This window comes from Nakaseomyces bracarensis (genome assembly GCF_045282275.1).
Source record: "Nakaseomyces bracarensis strain CBM3 chromosome Unknown Scaff9_0, whole genome shotgun sequence".
Classification (NCBI taxonomy): Eukaryota; Fungi; Ascomycota; class Saccharomycetes; order Saccharomycetales; family Saccharomycetaceae; genus Nakaseomyces; species Nakaseomyces bracarensis.
The window spans coordinates 426548-449539 of NW_027263970.1; the positions used below are offsets into that span (position 1 = coordinate 426548).

General features: G+C 35.7%; 3 protein-coding genes across 3 annotated transcripts; all 3 read right to left on the reverse strand.

Annotated features, from left to right (window-relative positions):
- Positions 1 to 2545: 2545 nt before the first annotated feature.
- Positions 2546 to 17152, reverse strand: REA1 (AAA family ATPase midasin; the record flags this gene model as incomplete). The annotated part of the gene is made up of 1 exon (XM_071052594.1): positions 2546 to 17152. The coding sequence occupies one exon, from the start codon at positions 17150 to 17152 to the stop codon at positions 2546 to 2548; it is 14607 nt and encodes a 4868-aa protein (XP_070906441.1).
- A 2499-nt stretch (positions 17153 to 19651) lies between these two features.
- RNJ42_02430 (HAD family hydrolase) lies at positions 19652 to 20398 on the reverse strand (the record flags this gene model as incomplete). The annotated part of the gene is made up of 1 exon (XM_071052595.1): positions 19652 to 20398. The coding sequence occupies one exon, from the start codon at positions 20396 to 20398 to the stop codon at positions 19652 to 19654; it is 747 nt and encodes a 248-aa protein (XP_070906442.1).
- An 827-nt stretch (positions 20399 to 21225) lies between these two features.
- RNJ42_02431 (uncharacterized protein) lies at positions 21226 to 22836 on the reverse strand (the record flags this gene model as incomplete). The annotated part of the gene is made up of 1 exon (XM_071052596.1): positions 21226 to 22836. One exon carries the CDS (start codon positions 22834 to 22836, stop codon positions 21226 to 21228), a length of 1611 nt encoding a protein of 536 aa, XP_070906443.1.
- Positions 22837 to 22992: the final 156 nt, after the last annotated feature.

Genomic DNA, 22992 nt, shown 5'->3' on the forward strand with positions numbered 1-22992 from the left:
AGGGTTAGAGAAGCTCTAGAAAGACTCAGGCTTGTGTTATGGTCAATATGCTTAACTTATTTGGATATTTTCAATTTCACACTGAATTTGGCGATTTGCACTCAAATTGGCGAATTTCACTGAAAAATTTTGAAAATTTTTGAAATATTGGATTTACTATGTAAGTAAGGCAATACAAGTGTCCTAAATCCATAACTTTAAGCACAAGCTACCTGAATTACTTCAGAAATGAGACTTTTATATGTGTTGATGATTGTGGGATATGCTCAGGGTTTCTTCTTCCAGCAGCAGCAGAGGCCTGAGCCGTCCTCATGGGAGGACCAGGTGCTGAATAACGATTGCGACAGGTACCTGTGTACAGACACGCTGACGTGTGTTGACTCCTTGAAGGATTGTCCCTGTCCATTTGGAAAATCCCAGTTGAAGTGTATGCTGCCTAGCGAACAACGTCCATATATCTGTATCTCTAAGCCCGCCACACACGATAAGTCCCTCAATGAAATATATGACGATCCTAACAGAGGTCCTGCCGCTAAGATCCAAGGTATGAGAGATTGTGGTTGGGTTTTAGAGAACTTCAAAGTTTAAAAAATTGTTAAATAGTATTAGTATTACTTTAAATATATGTATCGGGATATATATATTAATTAATTAGGCTATAATAAAATTAAAAAATGAATGCATATTATTTTTAGTCTCGGTTTTTACCAGGGACCCATCTCTTGTATACGTACTCTGATACAGTATGACGAGAGAATAAATCTACTAGATGTCCCTTGCTCCACAACTTGAGTAGTTCCTCGTCCGTTAGGCCATGGTCGTCGACATAACACAAGATAAGCGTCTTCTTGGCGCCATTAACTACACGGGCAATGCTTGAATACCATGTGTAATCATGACTCTCTTTGCTGTCCATTGCCATAATAGAAAAAACTGCATGTTGGAACGGTGGTCCACGTTTATATAGTAAGTAATCACATCCGAATTTTATTCCTGATCTAACACACCACCTTAGTGATCTATAATGATGATATACCACATAATGTCTGACAAACTTCCTCACCTCATCTGGACGTATCAGTGATAAAAAATCGGTAGTGGATATATCTAGTACTGGCAATGCAAAAGTTAGAAACAGAGCCTCTACTGGCATTAGCTCTAGCTTCTCTAAGGGCTTGATATTGCCATCATCGTCGTAGATCTCTTCTTCCTCCAAGGCAATCGGGGCATCAGGTTCGATATCTTTAAGCTGTTGCTCCTGTTTCTGTTTAAAGTCACGCAATAACTCCCTGTGATGCTCTATGACCTCGTCCTCGAGAGTTTGTGAAGTGTTATGTTTTCTGAACTCAGCCAATTCCTGCTCCAATCGCAGTCTTTCACTCTTAAACGCTAGTCTCTGTGCTCTTCTAACTGCTGTTATTCTCTCTAATGCCATACCACCTCCATCGTTATTAGAGTTTAGCCTCTTCTCAGTTCTCGACTGCCATGTAGGTTCACTACGTGACATTTGCCCAGTACCAAAGAACCCATTGTTCCACAGGTACATCATATCACCATGAGACTCGACTAAGAAATGCGGCCATCCACCTTCAGAGTGTATGTTCACTGGAATACGTTTCTCAAGCTCATTGCTATTCCTATATAAGCACCATAGCCAGTATACCCAGGACACAGGGTTGTGAGGAATCAGTTGAGGAAGCGCATTTCTGTCCACAGGATGTATTGGAAGCGGATATTTATACCTCTGAGTGTTAATTCTTTTCTTAGCCATGTATTGTTTCTGTATTATGTTATCGTATAAGCCAGTTATTACCTTTATACCTTGACGATAAGGTACATTAATATGGATTATACTTGCCGATGAGCTTGATTTTAACCACAAATAACTAGAAATCTAAGAAACGCAAAAATCAAAATAAGAATCCTCGGTTGGAATTCAGCATATGCTACAACATCTGAAATAAGTAAAGATAGTAGAGAATAATTACGCTGCATATAGTTATATATAATTGTATAGAAGGTAGAAGCAAGAAACAGAATTATTTTTTTTTAGTTTAATATCAGATACCGTTGTAGTCTATTGAGAAATCATGTGCTCACATTGAGAATCCGTTAAGATAATCTTCGAGCAACTGTTAATCAAGTTATCATCATAAAAATAAGTAATAAAAAAAAAATATTCTTTTAAATTCAAGTAATTAAAGTTAGCTAAAACCACCTGGTTCTACATCAAACCTTAAACACTTGAATTGGGCTTTAGTAAGTTACTGTTATGTGTTTGTAATCTTTTTGATCTTGACTACCTCTACTGTATTAAATAACACTCCATTTATATAATAAAATATATTTCAGTTGCTTTGCGATGAGATGCGATGAGCTGAGAAAAATTTTTGTAATGTAAGTTTTTTTCAAAGGTTACCCTGGAATTAGGTAATCGTACAATTGGACTTCATAATAACTAATAGAGTTATTTATTATTTTAATTATACAATTCTAATATACATTTGGTTCTTTTAGTTAATCTTAGTCAATCTTTTTTTGGTATCTAGGTGGATGCCAAGTCTGAGAAGTATTGACGCAAAATTAAGGATAACATTTCCGGTAATTCGGCGATATCGTGGACGACAACGTAGAATTCGAATGGGAAAGTATCTAAGTATTTGGTGATCTTTAGTTGTGGGTTACCAGATCCATCTGGGATGTACTTCACTTGACTCATATCCATAATAGATTCGTTTGAGTTTCCTAGGCCATCGATGATGACAAAGACAAGCATGATTTTTTTGTCTCTGGCACGGCGGACTAATTTCTCTACTGTATCATGGTCTTCGCAGATACCATCTGAAATAACTATTTCTAGTTGCCATTGGTCGTTTGCTGAGAAGGATCTAGCTCTTTCAAAGATCTTTATCGACTCAGCGACTAGCCTTTTAACATCAGTTTTGGTCTCTTGGAAATCGAACCATTGGAATACCTTGCTTCCTGAGTCATTAGAGAAACTCTGGTCGAATGAATGCACCTCCTTAGTGTATTCACCAAACCTGACAATTGACAGTCCACCAGATTCCAGCTGACTCAACGTTTTAGAGACCAGACATAAACTGTTAAATGCAAGTTGAACAGACTTCGATTCGCTCATGGATTTGGAGTTATCCAAAGCCAGCATGATTTGATATTCTCTTTTACTTGGTTTGGTTCTTCTCAGCCATATCTTGTCTTTTCTAAATTGAGAAGCAATGTATGGGATGATACGTTTCATATTTAATCTTTTACCTGTCTTGTAATCACCTCTTAATTTCGTCGCCAAGGTAGGCTCCAAAATCAAACGCAGTTGTTCACCCAATCTGGCAGAAAGTTCAGTTGTTTCTTTCTCACTCTTAGTCCATAGCATACGGGCTTCCTCTACAGGTCTATGGGGTTCATCCATCTCAGCACGAAGGTGAGACTCTTTGTCAATATTTTCAACAATTTCATCCAGTTCATTTTCATAATTTTCCTTCTTAAATATACCATCACTATCAAATAACGAATTATCTTCTAGGGTTAAATCTTTCATGGTACTAGCAAATGCACCACGGCTATTAGAGTTTTCATTCTCACCTTCATTTTTTTCTTCCATATCTTCTTCCTTGATTTCAGTATCGATAGCTTCCTCAACACCTTGTTGGCCCTCTTCTTCATCATCTTGACCATTCTCACCTTCATTATCATCTTCAATAGCCATTTCTTCATTTAGTTTTTGAATTTCTTCTTGGTTAGCACTACCTAGCGCCTGTGTGTTCGATTCAGTGTTGTCACCGTCAATATGTTCAAACTCATCAGGTCTTTGATTAGCAGACTGTTCACTTTCTTTGTGTTCATCCATAGAAGCTTTATTGATTTCTTGTCTACGGTTGTGGTATTCCTTCAAAGAATCACCTAATTCCTTTAGAATATCGTCGGCTTCTTTCCTGGAATTATCATCATGCATTTCACTTTCTTCCTCTTTGTGATCATTACTAGTTAAACCGGAACTACCAATATCGTCTTGCTCTTCTTCATCCTTAGTATCAGCCCCAGTTCCTTTAGATCCAGAATTTTGAGCCGTTGAAGCTTCATTTATATCGGCTTCATTCTCTAAAAAGTTTTCGGCTCCATCGGCATTCTCAGTGTCCATTTCACCGCCCATCTCAGATTTTTCTTGTTGGGCCTGATCATCGAGCAATTCCTCCTCATTTTCACTATTCTGTTCTTCAGCACCACCTTCTTCATTATTGTTTTCCTCTTCCCTGTCACCATCTTTATCTTCATCAACATCCATATCATCTGTCTCATTGTTTTCTGTCTCTCCATCGTTATTATCTTCTTCTAGGATTTCTTCTTCTTCCACTTCCATTTGTTCGAGAGAGGCAGGGTTTTGTTCTTCAACGTCAGATACTTCATTATCAGATTCTTCATCCAGATTCTCATTTTCATCTTGAGATCCGATATCTTCATCTGAATCTAGCTTCATATCTTCCGGTAGATCCATGGTTTCAATTTCGGGGGCGTTAAATTCATCATCATCATGTGAGTCGTTTCTGACTTCATCCTCTTGTTCTCCAACATCTTCCTCTTCACCAGATTCGGAATTTTCCCCATCGGAAACTTCTTGGTTTTCCTGATTCTCCTGAGAATCTTGGTTTTCTTCTTTAGAAGTTTCTTCTTTAGATTCATTTTCACCATTATTTGCGTCGTTTTCAGCAGCTTCTACATCAGCAGATTCTTCATCATTGTTATTAACTTGGTTATCAGTTTCCTTTTCTTTCAAGCTATCATCAGCCTTCTCATCCCACATCTTGTCATCGATAGCATTACTATCATCATCGAGGTTATCTATTTCTTCATCCATATCCTCGTCATCTTCTTGGTCATTATCTTCATCTGATGTGTTGTTTTCCTCTGAAAGTTCTTCTAATTCACCAGCCATATCTCCTTCCATATCAACAGCGTTATCTTCCTCATCTTCATCACGTTCATCCTTATCTTTTTGATCTTTGTTTTCTGTTTGTGCATCTTCTGTTAAGTCTTCATCTTGGTCAATATCTTTACTGTTATTTTGGGCACCTTCACCGTCTCCTAAACCTGTACCTTCATGTAAATTATTATCTTCCTTTTCTTCCGTTGGTGGTTCAGGGGAACAGAAACCATTCTTAGCCAAATTCAAAAGTATGGTACTAAATGAGTATGTACCTGTTGATAGCTCGGAATAGAAAGATTTACATTTCGATATTAAAATTGTCACCATATTCATATAACCCTGTAGCACGGGTACGGATCTGTTTAAAATTGCTTTTAGAATTGTGGACATAGTGGTGTCGTAGTTGAGACTCACAATTTTTTTCATTAATATATCTAAGGCTTTTGTTATATGATCCGTATTAATGATATTGATTACCTTCATTAACTGTTTTGAAAGTTTCGAGAGCCATTTATCATCTTCCTCGGTAATATCACTCAAATCAAATGACATAATCTTTTGGAAATGAATCAAAATTGATGACAAAATTTTCGTTAAAGATCTAGAAATGGCTTCAATATTTGTTAGATCGGCTTCATTGTTATTATAGTTATCAATATCCATGCGCCCCAAATAATCTTCAATTGGAGTGAATAAGAACGACGTATTCGAAGCTCTTTCAACGCTTAAATCATCAAATGTATTTTGGATGTTCTCTTTATATTCGGTGTGTAATTTACCAAATTCCAGCTTAAAAATGGAGCAGGATTGGATCTTTGCTTCCATATCCATAAATCTACTTTTTATCTTCTCTAGCTTCTTGATGGATTTTGACGTTAAAGATGAATCGGAGCATTGTTCGACTGTTGACAAGGAAAAGTTAACCAGTTCCAAAATTTTTGTACAATGTCTTTGGTATGGTGGTAGAATGTCTTGACACGCCGATAAAGACAGTTGTGCAGTCCCTTCTTGAATATTCATTAAGAATTCTAAAATATTTTCCATCTTGTGGTATCGATCTGCAATTGAAACAATTGGCTTTCTAGTAACAATCAAGGAAAAAATTAGATTCTCTGCAACCGCCATACCTTTTTCAATTGAGTTTACAGGAACATCATCTTGTGGCTCAGATACAGCACTTCTTAGCCTTGGTAGAAGATCCACTAGTAAATAGAATTGCTTGTCAGAATTAAAGATAATTGGAGCTGAAAAGGCAGGAGAATTGGCCAGGATAGCTGTTGAGCTCGATTGAACTTTTTGTATATCAGCTCTGAAATTAGTTTTCAAACCTATCCTTCTAAGTTCTTTCAACCCGTCACTTAGCAATTTACGTTTTTGGACTTTTAAGGTTGCAATTTGCTTTTTAACTGATTTAGAGTAAACGCTAGGAGTTTCCTTCTTTAGACGTTCCGCTTCTACCATATATTCTTCGGACAGATCAGTGAAACTAGGGAATTCCCAAGCATTGATTTTATTGTTGAAATTTCTCATGTTGTGAGTAACTATTTCTAGATTATTAAGAACTGAAGGTCTTTCAATCCAGAATCCTTGATTGACTAATAAAGAATCAAAACTCTCATTGATTTTTAGCTCAATATCCCTCAAATTTATTTTTCTTTCTAAGGGTTTCGTTTTTCTATAGGCAAGACCCCCAGTAATAATTGAAGTTACCTTACCAGTAATCACCGATCTATACTTCCTAATAATCTTGTAAAGATTATTGTGAGATCTCTTAGAACTTTGTTTTAAAGCGTCAATGTTGACATCCTTCCAACTTGCAAGTAATATAATTTCTTTCATGTCCTTATCTAGACTCTTCCTTGAGTTTGCTATCACATCTTGAATGCCTTCAGAGAATTGGGAATAATATTCAATAATGTTTGATAAGGCATCTAAAATGATTTCTTTCTCAGGTAGCGCAAATGCTAGGTGCTTTCTAAAAGCTCTTACTAGCTTTAATCTTTGCTTATACTCACCAATAGTACTATCACTGAAGAAAACATTTAAGGCTTGCAATAGTTTGGTAACATTCATATTTTCATCCTCAGTATTTTCAGAAGTATTCGCTAAAATAATAACTTCATAAAGATAGAACCACCATGTACCAACAGCGGATTCCAATTTCTTATCCTCTTCATCAAGTAAACCACTCCAACTTTGTAGTTCCATTTTTCTCCAACTTACCAATAGTTGAACAACTTCAGTCATATAATTGCTCAAAGAAACATTCGAAGATGCATATTTCTCCCATTCGTTGATAACGGTATATAACTGTTCGATCTTTTGAAGTTGTTTAGCGATTGTTGTGTCAAGAGAAAATGTTAGGAACTCTTGGGAGATTCTGTATAGGTCTTGTAAAGTTGCATGATCGGGCCATTGTGCAAGTAATTCGTTAATTCTGTATAATAAGGAAGTGACTAGCTTGGCAGCCTTGCGACTTTCTGGAATCGAATAACTTTTATAAATATTGATATTCGAGTTGCCTGTTTTCGATTTAAATGATTGGAGCTTTGATGAAGTGATATTGATAACTGAAAGTAGAATATCAGCACTGATAGTAGTTGATTTAAAGAATGAAGAGATTTCATCGGTTAAGGATGCAACCTCGTTACCCTCTTGAATCAATTCCTGTAAATTGATAGATTCATCCTCTTCAAATAAAGAGATATACTCGTTAGTTATTCTAGTATACATGTCGGTCAAGGTTTCCTGTGGCTTTTCTTCCTCTCCAAATTCGACAAGTTCATTATAATCGGGGAACATAGATTTAAATTCTTCTTCAGTATTATCGGTCTCGTCTGTATACTTGAAGCTCCTAGTCTGATTTTCATTCTCTTTCTCTTCACGTAGTTTTCTTAGAGACCATCTCGTATACAGGGTATATAATACCCTATGGAAAACTGCTACCATTCTTGGATTCTTTTTAGAAAATTTGAATAATTTCATACAGTATAACAAAATTACTTCAGCATCTTTATTATTGGATCCAATTCTTTTGATAAAAGCAGAAATTTTTTCAAATAGGGCATCTGTATCATTATCATTAGTGATTGTCAATGGTTTAACAGCCCATAATGTGGATATATCTGTTCCTAAATCAGCATCTGTTTGCTTTTGCTTTAATAGGTCGAAACCAAACTTTACAGCAAAAATATAGCCCATAAAGATTTCGTTCAGATCGCCAAACATTTTAGATCCGGTTTCTAATCGGTTAATAAATTTAGATGAATTATTCTGAAAACTTTTAATTCTTGCAGTAACAGAAACATTATCGGATACACCTTTGACTAAATCGTTAACAAACTCAGGAGAAAGTGATGACGTCAAAAAAGCGTTCCACTCTTCAAATAGGTCATCAACGGGTTCATTACCTCTAAACACTTGTGGTTTTGTAGGCGTGGGAATTGGATCTATATTTTCCACTAATTGTTCGATATATATTTCATTATCGCCACTAGTAACCATACGATAAGTAGCCCAGCTTTTTTGAAGAGCTTCAAAGAATTTTTTATGAGATGAGAAAATTTCATAGTATACGTAGTCATCAATTGCTGGATCATAAGAAGCATTTGGACAGAAGAGATTTACTAACGTAATACCAAAATAAATCCAACATTGACCTAGTAACTCAATTGTTTTATTTGACTCATATTCTAACAATTTTTCAAACAAATATAACTGAAAAACTTCAATTATATGACTATTGCAGTTTTCTTTAATGGCTGCTACAAGTTCTGCAACAGATGATGGTCTCTCTTTTAGTTCAACGTGTGCATAAATAACATCGACAATCCAATTAAACAAAATTTTAAATGTCCTATCAAAAGGATCCTGAACTATATTAATGGAGGATGATGTTGTAGTATTTAACAGTACCTGAAGATCATTAATAGTTTCATCAATTTGTGATCCTACCATCTCATTTAATTTGCTACTTTTCAGTAACAATGATTCAGAAAATGAAGAGGTAAATATAGTAGAGGTTTTTGAATTAACCTCGTTGTTACTCAACGACCATAACAACGCCAAAAAGTTTGGATAGGGCAAGGATTCGCTTGAAGCCTTGTAAAGTTGTATTAATGGCGTAGATGACAGTGATATAACATTATCCATTTGGTATGGGGTTTTTTCAGGTGATATAGCATTAAATATCAGCAAATCATCAAATTCCTTCTTAAAATAACTGTTCTTCTGAATTAGAAAACCGTCTGAGATAGCTTCAAGTTTATTAATTCCCAGAGTTAGCTTCTGTACTAGTTCTTTAGCATCATCTAAATTATTTTCACAAATATCATCTAGAACAATAAAAAAGGTTTTATGCAGTGCTGATAAACTAGCTATACTGTCAGATCTTTGTAATAGCGACAAAGTATCAAATTTGGCAATTAAAGTCTCAACTTCCATCCAGAGCTTCCATGCATTAATAGATTGCGGATATTTCCCTCTAAATTTGTTCCAAATTTGAGACATAGACAAACCTCGGGTTAGTTTTAAGCTATCTTCGAACTCATAGAGTGCTTCTGTCAAGAGGTCCACTTCAATTTGAGCTTCTAATGCGTATTTCATCCAATCTTGGATTTTGTTTTTATAAACACGCAATTTAGACTCCTCTTTCTTCCCACATGAGTTGATTAGGCTATGTAAAATTACTAACAATTCAACGTGTTTGAAATAGAATGCAGGCGGCTTGATAAAGCAATCATTGGAGAATTGACTGATGAAATAAGACTGGAATTTCGTTAGAATTGAAAATATTGGGACGCTAGGAGGATTTTTAATGTATCTACCATTAAATAGTGCAGCTGACAGTTGCAAATAATTCATTTCGTCAGTTTTTGCAGCGGTTGTTTCTCTTTGTAATTGATCTAAGCTTGAAATCATTTCAGATAATAGTCTTAAACAGGAAAATAAATGTAGAATTTCGACGTCTGAGATTTTAATAGCATTTTCGCGTAATTGAGGTAAAATGTAAATATTTATTAGCGGGTTCAAGTACAACTGTTGTCCAAGTTGTAAAAATTCTTCGTGATATCTCACAATACTTGTATTAGACATAAGTCTAACAAGTTGGGTAGTTTTGTGGGCAATATCTTTTTCATTATAGAAAAGTGAACAGTTAGATATATTCAACTGCCAATATTCAATTGAATGAAAATCAATAACTGGAATTTTTGAAATTATAACATCCTCGTTAATAAGCTTATCCTCCAGAATAATATCATTCAGTTCAGCATATTTCAAAGTTTCTGATTGAAACGGAGGAATAAAGGTTTTGAGGGGGAAAGCATTATGATTTTTTAATATCTTGCTGTCAAATACTGTTGATCTCTCAGATAAAGAATCTAAATATATTTCAATACCTCTATTTCTCATAGCCCTAGAAAGTTCCCCGTATTTTGGATCCACGGTCAAAAACAATCTAAAATCTGGATGGGGTGTCAAAGTCCTTGTTGAGCCGTCCTCGTTACTGCACTCATTAATCAGAAGAGTACTTTCTGATTCTAAAAGAGAGTTCAATCTATCCAAAACTGAAGGAGAACATAAATTGGCATTATCTAGAACTAGCCATTGACCCTTTTCGATGGCATTTATTAGCATACCGTCAAACCATTCAAATTTGACGGGTTCCTTTTGACCGATCTGCGAAACAATTGTACCAGTTTCTTTAAAGAATGTAAAATATTCATTATCTCCTAGAGAACATAGCAATTTTTCTGCATTGATATATTCTCTTTTGAAGCTGTCGTTGTTAAATGACTCCATACAGTTAAATTTTTCATATAATAAAATGACATTGCTCATTATGGTTAGATTTTGTTTCTCATTTAATAGATTTGAGCTAACAAACACCCTTAGTATGTCAAGTAGTTCATCCCTTACTTTTGACAGTTTTCTGTTCAGATCAACTTGTTCGTAACCACCTAAAATATCCATACTGTCAATATCACTGTTCATAGAAAATATGTTAACTTGATGACCTAATACTGCAGCCATATAATTGATTAATTCGGTTTTACCGGAGCTACTAGGGCCAACTAGAATTGCAGGCCAACTGTTTTTAATACATCTCATTAAAGATAAATATGGACCGTAATTACATTGAAGCGCCACATTTTTGTTCATAATAGGATATCTATATGTAGGGTTTCTCAGAATGACTTCATTGTTAATTTGTAATCGGTCATAACTTAACTGAAGCAGTTTACTTTCAGAAGGTATTGTCCCAAATACTTCATTAATAAGCATATTGACATTATCTCTATCAGACTTCGTTCTGAATCTTTCTGTCACAATCGTTTCTGTAAAGCTTAATATTTGCTTAGTATCATTGGTTGAGCTGATTAGTTTCAACCACCGTAAAGTGTCTCTAAGATTAAATTCCCAAGGAGAACCTAATGTACCCCATTGCTTCTTTTTGACGACGTATTCCTCTAAAAGAGAGATAAATCTAATGATATTAGCAACTGTAGCTTCAGGTATATCTGGGTATAGATGTCTGGCAATAAGAAGGAGATCTGAAGATTTCAGCATATCCACGTATACAACACTAAATCTGTTAACAAAAGATTTGGGTAAACCTTTTCTACCACCACCTTGGTATTGAGGGTTCTGTGCAGCAAAGACACAGAAATTTGGATGACAAGTGAAAGACCTATCTAACTCAGGAATATATGCCTCTCCTCTATGATCTAGGCAGGCGTTAAGACCTTCTAAAACTGATTGGGAAGCCAAATTCATTTCATCTAACAAAACCCATTCACCAAGTTGCATAGCTCTCAAAAATGGAGCATCCTTCCAGACGAATTCACCACTATTCTCACCAGGCGCATCAGAACCAAACAAATCTACCAGGTCAGTTTGTTCAGACAAATTTATACGAGTTAACTTGTTACCAGTTGCACTAGCTAATGCTGAAATCAAACTAGTCTTACCAACACCAGGACTACCTTCTAGTAAGATTGGCTTATGCACTTGCATGGCTCGAATAACTTTCATCGTATTGCGTGCTGTGGTTGGTGCTTTAAAGTTGAATGAAGTAGAAATTGGAGATCCTGTTGCTCTTGGAAGGCTGAATAAACCAGTATTGATAGCTTTCTCGTTAACATCTATAGTTATATTATCAAAAACATATGACAGAAGATCGTGATCGGATAACTTGTTAAGATGATTGAGGCATTCTAATTTCATGGAATCTAATATATTTTCATCTTCTGCTAAATAGGCAGTATTATTAGTACCTAGGGCATCAACAAAAACCATAGCAGCACCATGAATTAATAATGGTCTAGGATCGTTGATCGTTTTATAAGATTCATTGATAAACTCAACCCAAGCTAAGATGTCTCTTAAAGAGATAATACCATTAGTAACATCACCACCACCAAATTTTTTACCAAACCATTCTGAGAAGTCACAAATAATTCTAGGAAAGTCAGTAGATTTTATATCCAGTTTATTCTCAACAATCATCTTAACGTCTTCAAAACTTTCCATTGAGGGAACCCATATTTCCGTAAAACGGTTTCTTAGTGCTGGTGATAATTCTTTCTTACCATAATCACCACCTGGATTCATAGTTGCAAAAAATTGGAACTCAGGTTCAGCTACTACAAGTGAATCGGATGATCCCTTTTCAGCTAGTAAGAGACTTCTTTCAGGTTCGAGGACACTATTTAATCTTTCAAGAACAGAGTCATCAGCCAAAGAGATTTCATCCAAAAGAAAGAATGATTCATTTTTCATTGCATGAATTAAAGGACCATCGCACCATTCAAATAGAAGATTAGAAGATCTTAGTAGTTCAGCTATTTCTGTATTCATTTCTGACTCTACCTTGGAATCATCGCTCTCTCTATACTTTTTGATCATATCTTCTAATGACATTTCTAAAGAGCCAATAGGGGGTAAATCTAAAGCTTTGGAAAGGAGTTCTTTCAACTGTTGTTGGATACCAGCCCTATTACGAACAGGTCTTTGGGCACCTAAAATATCTCCTGTTTCAGTATTTTGATGTGCATTCAGAATTATGAGCTCCTTTCCTAAGAACGTTGCTAAGATCTGGCATACAGTGGTTTTACCACAACCCGTTTCACCAACTAATAAAATTGGTTCTTTGTTTTTCATAGCAGAAGATACAAGTACAACAAGCCTTCTTAAAGCCTGAGTCCACACTACTGTTTCGACAGATAAAAGGCTTTTATCCTCGAGTTTTGCGTAGTGGCTTGTCATATCCAGTTTTACTTTCATAACTCTTTCAAGGATTTTTTGAATAACTACCTTTTCGGTGGCATTTCTGCATCTTTCAGCTAGTAACATATAACCATTAGCAGCCAGTTCCTCGTAGCCTACAGCATCTCTCATTGCCCATCTAAATAAGTCTCTTAGAGTGGCAAAACTATTCTTCTGCTCAAACAAACGATTAGCAGATCTCTCAATCGAAAGTTGACGATAAACTTCGACAATTTTCTTAGCGTATGATGGTGCTATTTTACATCTCTCACGAAGAATTACTTCAAGTTCATCTTGGGGAATATCATCAAAATGTAATTCTAGGAAACGGTTTCTGAAAGCTCTAGATAAGACTTTACGGCCACCATAAACACCAGGCGGATTCTGAGTAGCAAAAAGCATGAAGTCCGGGTGAGGGTGAACAACTTCTTGGGTTTCTGGTATAAATAATTCCCTGTTATCATCTAGAAGTCTATTCAAAGCTTCAAGAACATCTGTAGGAGCCAGATTCAACTCATCCAAAACAATCCAGTAACCGTTTCTCAGAGCTTCGACTAATACACCCTCTTTAAAAACAAGCTTACCTGTATCATCAGTTATGTAAGTACCTAGGTATTCTTGCAGATCAGTATGTTCATGGTTATTTATACGGACAAATTTGTGGCCTGTGACATCAGCTAGATATTTGATCATACTTGTTTTACCTGCGGAGGTAGGACCTTGGATTAACACAGGGAAACGCTGACCTAGTGTTGCTCTCACTAGGTTCATCATATTTTTTTCAACGAAAGGCGTGATAATGTAATGTTCTTGAGGCTGAGGTTCATCTGATCCTTTCTTCATCCAATAATGTTTAAATTGTATATATTCAGGGCCTGGTGATGGTGGAATTTCAGAAATTACAGATTTAATATTTTTTAGTCTTCCAATTGTAAATTTCTTAATTAAAGGATGCAAAATCTCCTCGGATCTTTGATCTAACAAAGTGAGAAAACTCATACAAAATCCATCATATAGCGAACGTCTCAGACCATATATGTGAATAATATCGCATACATACAGAAGGGTTCTTGTTAAAGTACGGATACTAAAATGAGGTTTTTGATTCGAACCATCCACAATCATATTGTTCTCCGATAAGCGCTTGGCTTCCATGTATAATTCAGCGATATCATTACCTATCCACTCGTCACTGACACTATATTTTCCGATATATTTGTCTATGATGGCCAATAAATCACTTACATCTCTATCTGGTGAATGAACATAAATTTCGGTAAATCTAGACCTAATTCCTGATGGTAAGTCTTTTTTCCCAACATCAGTGGCAGGGTTCATACAAGCAAATAATCTAAAATCAGGGTGCACCTTCAGCGGAACTATATCACCTCTATCAGTTAGAAGAATACTCCTAGACTCTGGATCAGATAAGAGGTCCGAAATACTCTCTAATGTATCGGCGGATGCTAAATTTATTTCATCTAGCAGTAGCCATTCACCATTCTTAACAGCTTTGACCAAAGAACCTTCCACAAAGTTAAACACAAAAGAGTTTTCTAAATTTGCGGATTGCATCTCGAACTTATCGACACTCTCTTTGAAAGTTGACCATTTCTTATAAAGCACATCTCTTTCTTGGGTATTAAGCTTTCTCCTTTTCTTTTGAGATTCCTTTTCATCATCATTCTCATTTGGTTGTAAAATATTAACAGCCATCTTAAAAGCTTCGTTCCATAGTTTGACGACATTCTTCCAATTACCTCTGTTAAAAAATTTATGGAGCATTTTATAAAACCTCTCATTCTTTTTCATCGAGAAGCTGGCAGCAAATAACATCTCAAACTCTTCTTGAATAGGAATAGCGATGGATTTTGAGTTGACCGGTTTGTAACCACCTAATAAGTCTCCAGATTCAGTTTGCTGTGAAACATTGATAACATTTAATGGCTTGTTCAGTAGCTTTGAGACTTGCTGTACTACAGTTGTTTTACCAGTACCAGTTTCACCGACTAGTAACAATGGTTCATTCATTTGTATAGACATAGAAATTTGTTCCATTAATCTTAGAGAGTGATTAGTCGTCGCAAATACAGTAGAATTGATTGACTTCTTTTGCATGTTGAGTGAGTTTTTTTCAAGTGTAGACCTTCCTACCTTTATAAAAGAGTTTTGGTTTTCAAACGATGGAACTCTATTTGTTAAGTATAAAGCAATCCTAGATTCTGGTATTTCTAACATTTCACCAATTCCACGTACCAATGGTTCCAGGGCTCTATATTCACCTACAGCACCAGCGAAGCAGTCGGTAGTTTCTGCAAATATATCATCAAATATAGAAGTTTCAATGAGATGACCTGGTCCCTTAATGTTATTTGTTATGAATAAAGTCATTAATCTATCACATAGCTTAACTAAATCTCTAATAGAGACTCCCCTGGAATGAGCACCCTTGTTTAGAGAAACAAATCTAGGATCAGCATAAATAGATTGAATATGGTAATAGGTCTGTATTAATTGAGGAATCAATTGGGACAGAATGTGGTATTTTTGGCATAGTATTTGAGTTAGCTCTTCCCTTGATGGTTCCTCCAAAAATATGGTGTTCCAGGCTCTCATACCTATCATATTTACAGAGTGATCGGATTGTTGTTTATCATCCGTAGTCCTTATGGTAGCAATAATTTGGAATCCATTAGCTGCTTTTATTGTTTCACCTCTAGACGGTATGGTTAGTTCCTTCTTTTCTAGAAGTGATAGAATCACGGATAAAACTTCCGTAGGAGCTTTATCGATGTCTTCGATCAAAACCCATCTACCTTCTTTAACGGCCGTCGAGAGTACACCTGATCTCCACTCAAATGTACCAGGGGTTTCTCCGGATGTGTATGTACCTATTAGTAGTTTAGCATCTGTTTGTTCACCAAGATGTATCTTAACAATAGAATCATGGCATTTCATATATTTACTCAACTCGTTTATTAAGAATGTCTTACCTGAACCTGCTTTACCTAGCAACATGATCGGATCGGCCTTTTGTAGAAGTCCTGCTAGTTTTTGCAATGCTGTTACTGTCTTCTCTGTTGGAACATAGTGCTTCTCGTATTCGATTGGATCTGGCCTAGTTGATATTCTTGGTGTTAATACACCACAAATTGAGACCACATTGAGACTTAGAACTGATGAGTCGAATTTAATATAGTTTGTCACCGTACTTTCACTCTCGACAGCCTTCATAGTGGAATAGTTAGAAAATCTCTTCGCCTCATTGAGCTCTAAGAATTTGTAGTTCACATCATGATCACCTTCGTAAGTTCCGACTATTATGTTGTTTCCACCAATATGAGTACTTTCCATATCTAGGGTACCACTCTCATTCAAATCTAATAAAAGCGATATAATTTTTATAGTGATATATTTCAGTAGCAGTGATGAGGTTTCTGATGATAGAATGTTATACATAGTATCTAGCTTGATATAGCTCGAAAAGGCATGCTTGTCCTGGTATAAAAATCTATAATATGCAAGTAGGACATCCTTCTTTTCCTCCTCAGTATTCACTTGGGAACCTAGTAGATTATCGAATTTGCTAGAATGCAGTTTGAAGCCAGATTCTATCTGATGCATGGCTAATGGAAAAATGGTAATTACTCTAGCTAGTTGACCGATGATGGCAATAGCTTCAGTATCAGTGCAGTTTGAGAGCTTTGAAATCCAACGGGACACAACCTCTGGCATAAGCGGCTTGTATAGATACACATAAGCATTGGACAAAAATTTCCTGTCCAGGATAAATTGAGCTAGACCATTGAGATTAGCGGATTGTGCTGATGCTTTACTATTGAAGCTGAACAATTCCAGCTCCTTATCCATTGGAAACAGTCTAAGATACTCATCTTTTCTCTTCTGGACCAGGTCCAAATCAAAGGTAACAGTGTCGTGAGACATTTTGTCTGGGTTTGATATCGAAATTTATTTCTTGGTAATCTGCTTTTATTTATAATCCAAAACAAAACAACAATGTATTAGAAATAATAAATTAAAGACAATACAAGATAGACTCAAAAATGCTTCACAATTACTTTCCAGATATAGTATCTAATTACTAATATAAAGAGAAGTTTAAAAAAAAAAAGCCCTGCTCTAATAAACGGGATACTCTTATTTGAAGCTCATCGCATCGATTTTATTTAAATTTTGAAATTTTTCACAAAAAGCTCATCGCATCTGAAAATTTGACAAAAAAAAAAAATTGCAAATTAGACAAATTACTAGCTTAGAAACGATAGTAGAAGTAATGACTATCTTAGAAAACGTAGTAGCAGTTTTTCGATTTCAAGGCTACCAGCTCATCTCATATAGATCACGTGAATGAAGAGAGATCGAAAAATTACGTATTGACAAAAACTTATGTAGTGTATAGCAAATGTATAACCCATAAAAGTCTTGATGCAGGTTCTTGTATTGCTATAGTGCCTTTTCATCGTTGATTTTGAGTAGATGTATTAGAAGGGTAGAAAGTCTTGATTGTAGAATCAAGACAAAGAAACGACATTATAAGTAATGAATAACAATGATGTGTCTCTTAGACCTGTTGATTTAGCACATCAGCCTGTTGGATTTCAGGACAGGTATAAAGTTATACATAAGTTTTGTGAAGCATTACAAAAAGTAAGTTATCCCAGGCAGAAACTGGGGAAATTTGCGGTAAGTTTGGAGCTGAGAACTGCCAAAGAGAGCAAGACTTCCCAGTCTTATAGATTTAATGTGGGTATACTACTTCGAGATATTGTTAAATTTAAAGGTGATGTTTACAAACTAAAAATAAATAATAAACCATTGGCTAAAAGGAAAACTGGTGAAGCTACAGGGCAAGCAATGCTTGAGAAGAAAAGTGATGTTCTAAAACGTCTTAACGACCTACTGCATGATATTAATACTCTTGAAAAACATGGTTATATAACAGAGAGCAGTAAGAATCGAGATTTGGAAATGGAAAGTAATTCACAATATGTAACCTGTATTAGATGTCATACTAAGTTTGAGAAGGACTCTATAATGGATGCTGTTGTATGCCGGTACCATACATCGAAAAAATTCTTTGATAAGCCAACTAAAACGGATATATATCCATGTTGTGGTGAATCTTCAGGCTCAGTCTCTTTCCAAAGGCTAGGATGCATGACGCAAAAGCACCATGTTTATAAAGGAGAGACGTATGCGGAACTAGCTCAAATTACTGGTTTTCTATCTACCGATAGTATTGATGGTGATGAGAATGTTTTGGCCCTAGATTGTGAAATGGCTTTTACTTCAAAGGGATACGAAATGGTAAGATTGACAATTGTTGATTTTTTTACTAATAAAACTGTCTTTGATGAAATAATACATCCTTTAGGGGAAGTTATTGACCTAAATTCTCAATTTAGTGGTGTCCATGAAGAAGATATGTTATATGCTATGGACTACGAAGATGCGATGGAACAAGTCCTGAGTCCAAAAATGATAAACAAAAATACTATACTGATTGGACATGGTCTTGAAAATGATCTAAACGTGCTTAGGTTATTTCATACCAGAATTTTGGATACAGCAATTATGTACTCCACTGGCCGTTTCAAGAACTCACTCAAAAATCTAACTTTTGAAATATTAAGCAAAAAGATCCAACTTTCAGAACACGATTCTTCACAAGATGCCATTGCAGCCATGGAAATCATAAAAGCGAAGAACGGTATATCTTTAACACAGACTCAATGGGATTGATGGGACCTGTATATATCATAAACGTTTATAATTGATATGTGTCACTTTAAACGGCTGTTGTGTACGGCTCAATATGGCCCGAAAAAAAACTTTTGAAGAGGTCCTTGAAGTAACCCTTCTTGGACATTTGGTCAATTTGAAACAATACAGAGATGATCAGCAGTTCCCCTGCATAAGGATGAACCGTTTTACAAAGAGATTTTATTCGTTTTTTTTTGGTTTTTGAAATTATTAGGATTCTAACTTCAGATATAATGATAATAAGATGTAACAAATCAGTGTTTACAGCTTTATTCTTTCTTTAATCGTTTCATTTAAAAGAGTTTACGTTAGTATGCTTCTGTGTTCAATCCTCATAAGCGGATGGTTTTGAAAATAAAAGATTTAATCAAGCCTGTACTTATTATTATGAGATTTCTTTAGTATGTCCATAGTAACTATCTAATTATATTGATATAATAATATTGAGCAAGATTTATTGTTCATTTTATCATTGATTTTCATATTTGATACTTTTCACATTTTGGTTTCAAATAACCTGTAAATAACAGTTGACTAAAATTGACATAATGAATGAATATGTTTTATAATTAAAATTCTATAAATGTGATGTAAATTATAAAAACATTATATATGGAAAAGTTTAAAAGAATATCAATAGTTTAAGCTTTCAGTAAGAGATCACCATTTCAACAAGTCGTCCTTGGCGTACAAGTAATCGTCAAAGATGAATTCGACTTCATCAGTTTCGGCGTTGTAACCACCAACTCTAATAGATTCATGGTTCTTAACAATGATATCACAACCCTTTTCCTTTAGGAAGTCGACATCGAAGGTGGTGGCAATACCGATGATCTTACAGCCAGCAGCTTTACCAGCAGCAATACCAGCTGGAGCATCTTCAAAAACGACGACCTTGGATTTGGATGGTTCTTCCTTGTTGATTGGGTAACCTAGACCTTCTCTACCCTTGATGTATGGTTCTGGGAATGGCTTACCTTGCTTCACATCGTTAGCAGTAATGAAGTATTCTGGTCTCTCGATGCTCAAGATCTTAAACCATTTTTGAGCCATATCTCTAGTACCAGAGGTGGCAACAGCCCACTTCTCCTTTGGCAACTTGTTCAAATCGGTACATAGTTTGACAGCACCTGGAACCTCAATAGAGTGTTCACCGTATTTTTCTGGAATCTCACCTTCTAACTTGTTAACATATTCTTCATCAGCGAAGTCTGGAGCAAACTTAGCGATGGCATCGTATGTTCTCCAACCGTGAGATACATGGATAACATGTTCAGCATCGAAGTATGGTTTATCCTTACCGAAATCTCTCCAGAAAGCAGCAATAGCTGGTTGAGAGATAATGATAGTACCGTCGACATCGAACAAAGCGGCGTTAACTTTCAAAGAAACTGGAGATTGAGACATTTTAGTTGTGTTTGTAATTGTTATGTTTGTATGTTATTGTAATTGGATTCACAATAGCTTGATGGTTTTTATATGTTATAAATTATATAAGAGTATAGTATTTCAAATTGAAATTGTAATCAAAAATCTCCCCTTATATATCCCGCCAAATATGATTCAACTTATCAATTGGATGAAGACTATAATATGAAATAGGTTAAAATGATGATATCGACTATATAGAAAAAAAAGAAATTTTTTTACAAAAAAAGAAAGAAATTACGTCATTTTATAGATATTCCGAAATAATTGCTTTTTTAAGAGCACCAGTAAAATAACGTAGAAATTAGAAATGACCCTGCACGGCTTATAGTGGATCTTTGGATGCGGTATAATTTTTTTTTATTTCTTTCTTTTTTTATTATAAAGGTTTTTTTATTTTTTATTTACCTCGAAGAGCATTGAATTTCTTTTTTTTATACAGATTTATTATATTACGATCTAATCTATTGTATATCCTAGTGACGACATCTATAGAATTTAATAAAAAGATAACGGATAAAACTGGGAGCTCTATTGGCAACTGATTGAGAAAAAGAAATAAAAAAAGCAAGTTATTGTGTAACTGCTAACAGAAAAAATGAAACTAAAAATAAGAAAAACAAATAAATAATTCGTAATGACCCGATTACGTTCTATCTTAGAAACGTGCTATAATATGCATAAGAAATAAATAAATAATGATAAAAAAGTTGACTATGACGGATGGATGGTATGGGACAAAAAAAAATAACTGACCCAGTCCCTTTATTTTTGTCTTCTTTTCTTTAGATTAAAAATAAAAGAAACTATAGGAAATCAATAGTTTTACAATATTCCTTAGTGCTACAATAAGTAACAGCCTTGATTGCTATAAGCATAATCTTGTTGTTTTTCACACCGATCTTCCACATCGATTTCGCTATGTGGAGTTTTAATCCAACACAGTAGCGAATGTTTTCCATATCTGTAAAGTCCGGGACTTTCTCGTTGCATTTGGTGTCCCCTACTAAAGAGAATATATTGTTACATTTGATGCCGTTTACTTGAAGGTCACATAGTGAAACACAAGCCGGCAAAACTAGATGTGGTGAGGTACTATGAACCTCGGATTTGTTACAGGTAGTTGTCTTACCACCCGATGGATTTAGTTTGAAATCTTCCAAATTTATACTGACGTCTTTGTCATTGGAAAATAGGTAGCTAAACAAGCTCTCGAACAAAACAGCCGAGTTGAATCCAAGGTCGACGTGGATAGTCTTTTTTGACTTGTTAAAGATCAACATGCACTCATTGGCATCAAGTTGGAATATCAGATCCCTAGGATATGCGTCAACGTAGGGTCTCTGGTATGTTACAATATCCCATATCTTTTCATTCTTATGGTTACACTTCTTATTGTCAGATAGTTTAATCCTTTTTCTTTCGGGTTCATCAGCTTCTTTGTCGTCGTTATTATCATTAATTGGGGAGGGGCTTCTAGAGGTCACGGTATCATTACCGTTGACGTTATTATCAGTAGTAGCGGTACCGCTTTCCGTGCAATTGTTACCATTTTCCATTTTCTTCATGCATCTTTCAGACCGATGTTGTTCCTCTTGTTGCAAGCATGCTGACACAAGAGACATTGAGCACATTGATGCTGGTTTCCTGAGTCCCAACCCTGATTTTACAATGTCATCCAAGTGTATACTGATTTCCTCAACATTTGAAAGCGGGTTAACCAATGTCCTGTGTTTCACCAGCTCTTGTTCGAGACCCTTGAACCTATAGTACCTACACTCCTGAATCAATGAGTTTCTCATCCGGTCGTCCAGATCTATCTTGACACCACTTAACAAAGTCAAGAGTTGTCTGAAAAACTCAGGCGACCTGGGCACATATGTGGGAGGGTTAGGAGACGTAGTCATCCTCCTATCCAGGATCCTCTTCTCTAGCTCCCTGTAGAACCCAGCTATGACAACTTGGAAATAGTTATTTGAGTCACCTTTATTCTTGAACAACGACTTCGCAACAGCAAAGGACTCACCCCCGACATTGATATAGTAGAAATCCGAGTTCTTCAGAAACCTGACCAGCTTGGGCAGCGAGTAGTACAGCGCATCGGTATACACCGTCGTATACTCTACTTCATCCCGCACCGCGATGAAGTAACCCTGCATGTGCCTATATATGGTCTCGAAACTCTCGGTAGACCTATCCAGAAACAAGATAGAGTCGTCGTCGTGCTCCTTGAAGTAGTTGGTGAAGAAGTTCGGCCCGTCCCACGACAGCGTCGCACCAGTAATGTTATACAGCTTCTGCCCGACTTGGACCTTATATACTTGGTCACGTGGCAGTAAATCCGGTATCTTCTCGTAGTCGTCTTCCATTTCAGTTATATTGTTCTTGATATTGTTGTTCTGTTGGTATATAATCATATCTCATAAATCTAAAACTATAGATTTAATATATATATATAGCAAGGTTTTATCTTTATGTGATGAGTGGTGGATGGTGGGTGGTGGGGGGGGGGAACCAGTATAGATATAACGATCAATATTTCCAATATTTGTCAGCAAAATAGAGTTTTTTCT